The 4,152-nt window shown below is 47.1% G+C and overlaps 1 protein-coding gene across 1 annotated transcript; it reads left to right on the forward strand.

Annotated features, from left to right (window-relative positions):
* Nucleotides 1–2,350: 2,350 nt before the first annotated feature.
* On the forward strand, nt 2,351–3,771 carry FMAN_15551 (uncharacterized protein; the record flags this gene model as incomplete). Its single annotated transcript, XM_041826368.1, has 5 exons — nt 2,351–2,447; nt 2,497–3,188; nt 3,236–3,625; nt 3,690–3,705; nt 3,764–3,771. The coding sequence occupies 5 exons, from the start codon at nt 2,351–2,353 to the stop codon at nt 3,769–3,771; spliced, it is 1,203 nt and encodes a 400-aa protein (XP_041691655.1).
* Nucleotides 3,772–4,152: the final 381 nt, after the last annotated feature.

Genomic DNA, 4,152 nt, shown 5'->3' on the forward strand with positions numbered 1-4,152 from the left:
AGTCCCAGTCGAAAACCCAAGCAAACATCATCGCCCAACGTACTCATCTGGGGTCATAAACTTTTGCGACTTAGGCCGGTCCAGTCGCTCGAGCCGAAAGTCAAGTTTCTGATGACAGTCCWTGTGTAGCCAGACACGTCTGCTTGCCACTCTAGGCGGCCGAGCCCGGCGATCCGTTCGAAAGTGAATCATTTGTTTGGGCCTGAGGTGACACAAAGTGTCGAGGGTGCTATGCCAGTAGCATACAGACTTAAGCTACGTATGGAGAAACCTAGAATGTTCCGAATGGCATTATTTGGCCAGCCAAACCTGGCTGGGGTGCAGTAGTTGTGTGCTCATACAGTCCGCTCCCTCTGGAAGTTACGCGCCGATGCCTTCCATCTTCTCGGCCGCGAGTAGGTATTTGCAACGGAGCACGTTGTGAAATTCATGTGACGACCGTTGATCTAACAGAAGAATTCACAATCAATTTAAACCACAATCCTGACGTAGTCCCCATTTAATTGATCTCAACGTCGAAAGCACGATCAGCTTTTTCCATCTGCCCACTTTGTGCAATGGGCGAAGACCCCTTCGGCTTTCGCGCCGTCCAAACATATCTGAGGCACAATCAGTATTGCGGTTCGTTTTGGTAGGCTAGCCGACACAAGAGCTTACATGTTGCAAGATGCGTGATTCTGTAGAACACAGATCTCTTCTCTAGCCCTGGCACAGAGCTCACAAACTTCTTCGTACGTCAGTCCCTGCGTCTGTATCAGCGGCATCATGCTCAGCGTTTCAAGACTGCGGCTCAGGGCAAGGTTGAACCAGCGAGCGACGTCCTTTTCATGCAAATTACTAGTCCAAGGACAGACAAAGGCTTGAACGACCTCTTGCTTGACATCGATGAAACCTGCCGCCTTGATCAATTGTTGCATCTTCTCAGGTACAACTCTGGCACTGCGATCGAACTTATCCATACTGGAAAGGAAAAGCTCCGACCACCTCTGAAAAGATGAGGTTTCGGGCTGGCCATTACCTTGCCACCTTGGGGTCCAATCAATTTCTACATGTTCAATGTAGCCATGGTCTGGAGCCAGATGCCTTCTCACGTCTTAGCTATAGTCAAGCTTGTAGTTTCAGACTTACTCGAAGACATTTCTATAGATTTGTGGCCATAAATTCGTCTGTATGCTTCCGAGTAACATGCGCATATGGACCAAATCACAGTCCGTCAATAGCGAATCCCATTTTGGTTCTTCTATATCAAATTGTTTCAAAGTTACTCCTCTTGGAATTCTAGAGCAAGTCAATCCAGCATCCGCAATTAATATTTTCTGAGTCTTACAATGCGGGCTGAACCTGATTCAAGTCTATGGCCATGATTTGGGCATCGAACAAGTAGCTTTCTCATGAGTCAATTTCTATCGTCCGGGATTTTCATCCAATGAACGTACTCTTCAGCCAAACTAATGGGCCAAATACCTGTTCCTGTGCCAAGATCCATGATTTTGGGCGAATGTCGCGTGATAGGAGAACTAAAAGGCTGGTCTCGTGCCACGAGAAAACATTTATGAAATATGTCAAGTCGCTCTAGCTCCTTCTGGGTGGTATCAGTCAGGGTGTCATTGAACTTTTGATGATTAGTATAAACTTACTGAGTCGATAGGAAAAACGTATTTGCCGCGCTTCCATGAGCCATAGAAGCGACCATAGATCCAACAACCATTCTTGAGGTGCTTATCCTCGGATTCGGTATCACTAGAGGATAGGAACACAAACGATGAGTATGAAATGGGTGCCAGGAACGTGGGTGCAGGACGTACTTTGACATCACAAACCGCAAAAGACTCCCACGTCGTGATGAGATCCAGGGTGGCTTGAGTGTGGCAAACGTTTCAAATGAGGAGAATTTTGCATGCAAGACCGAAAGAGTGACCTTTGGTGGAGAATCGAGATCAGTGCAGGTTGGTGGCGTTGTCAATTGGGCGAGATGCACGTGCTATTGATTGCCAAACCGTGCTAGCGCCTATGATACAGTGCGGAGCCCATCATCACATCGATTGCGCTTATAGAGAAATCCAGAAAGGTCAGAAATTCGGGACGGAAAGTGCTAGAATGTTATCTGAACCTCCGTATCTGTATTCGGCTGAATCCTTTTACAGATCTCAGCTTTGTCTTGTTCTGAGTTGTTTCTGTCCCCTAAACTCAGGTGAAAGTTACGGTAAGGCCACGAATTAGTTAGTAGTTAGACTTACCTAAGGGTCGCGGATGAAGGTTATAGCGTTCCGAACGCCAACAAATCCCGCTTGTCCGATCAACGCAGTCAATCTTGAAAGATGTGCGGTTTTTATCTCAACATCCCATAGCCATGAGTTCACCGGACGAAGTACCCTACTTTTGCATGGCGGATACAAGGTGTCGTCTTTGCCAATTCGACTTGCAAGAAGACGACTTGGTCATCGCACGTCTGTTGGCCCGATCCTCGTATATTGGCAGAGGCTCACGTGAACACAGACATCAGGGGTCAACGATTTTCAATGGTGTTTAACCTCCGTATGGCCGACACTATACACGATAGTTTTGAATGGGTCAATTTGCACACCTGTGCTAACCYTCATTGCATGGCAGAGGGTCGCCGCGTACCTTTCTTCCACAACGACTGTTTTTGCTTCAGGCTCTACGACATTTCGGACGCGCTGGTCGCTGCTGGAAATTACACTTTCGACCCTCCTGCATACGAGAAGAACAGGCGTTCCCATCGTATCAAGCGTCTTCTAGCTCCAAAATTAAGGGATGAACTTCAAATCAGACTTCCGGCTGAGACATTAATGGCCATAGCTGGACTTCTCGTTCGTGAATGTGCCGCCATCACGGCAGAAGAACAGTCCCTAGGTACCAATGTCTCTGATGATATCGTCGACCTTACACAGAATGTGTACGTTAGCTACACTACCGTTGATGGCGTACGTTATGTGAAGAATCTTGGCAACACGGTGTCCAAGCTTTGCAACCAAGAACGCCCTGTGTTGCTCAGCAAGCAGGGAGAACTTGTCAGCAAGATATGGATCGCCGAAGATTATCGTGGGATCCGTTCTGTAAAATTTTGTTCCACAGATGCCTCATTAGCAGGACCTACACCAATCGCGAAATCATGGTGGAGAGCCATCCGTGTTCCGCGCGATGAAAAGATCACCACCAAATCTGACGTAAGTGCCGTCTGCGCGTGATAAGTTCCGTGTTAACGTCATGCTAGGGTCTCAAGCTGAGAGACATTCTTGCATGTGATAAGACGGTATCAAATGATACTAGAAATTATGTCGTTTGGGCGAAACCTGAGCATCCAAACGATGTCATCGATATTACAACGTTTGATCAAGTCAATAGCTTTCCTGAGAGGCTTCGGATGACGTTCTTTAATTGCAATGCCGAGGGTACAACCGGATACACGGCAGTGACTGGTGGAAGCTCTGTTGCAATGGTTCATGCTCACGAGAACGATAACATTGACTTTTATGCAGATATGGACTCTACTTGTCCGCGTGGCTTCTTCATATATATGCCACTTGACGATGGAGAATTTGTGACCGAGATATGTCGAAGATATGCAGTAGCAGCAGGAAATTGGATCTCAACCTGCCTTGTGGTAAGATATTCACCGTTTGCTCTCTACTATACGATTGTATTTGTGACTAACGTCACCATTGTAGTTCATTACGAACAAAGGTAGAAATGCCCTCTTTGGAACAAGCGGTCCACCAGAATCTTGCCTAGTGCTTGATAGGATTCTAACGCCTGCATTGAATGGAACGCAGATATGGTTTAACGATTCAACATCAGTGCACCCGAAGTCGCTCAGATATATTGCATTCGACCGACTTGCGCCGCCCGTTCAACGTCCTTTCCCCGCGTCACTTATACCGAACCCCCCTTACTTTTGGACTCAGAACAATGAGCCGTGGTTCGTATCATCGTGCAGCATGGAAGGAGTTGTGGATATGACTCTTTGTAGAGATACAGCATATGCTCATCGACCAATCACCGGAATTCTGCTAGAATATGAAAATGGTCACCGGGAATGTTTGGGCCAATTCCGGTTTGATAAGGTCCTCAAAAAAGTGCGAGTGGAGCATACCACGGACATGTATATTGGCAGCTTGAGGACCGCAGATT

The sequence above is a fragment of the Fusarium mangiferae genome (assembly GCF_900044065.1).
Source record: "Fusarium mangiferae strain MRC7560 genome assembly, contig: FMAN_scaffold074, whole genome shotgun sequence".
Taxonomy (NCBI): domain Eukaryota; kingdom Fungi; phylum Ascomycota; class Sordariomycetes; order Hypocreales; family Nectriaceae; genus Fusarium; species Fusarium mangiferae.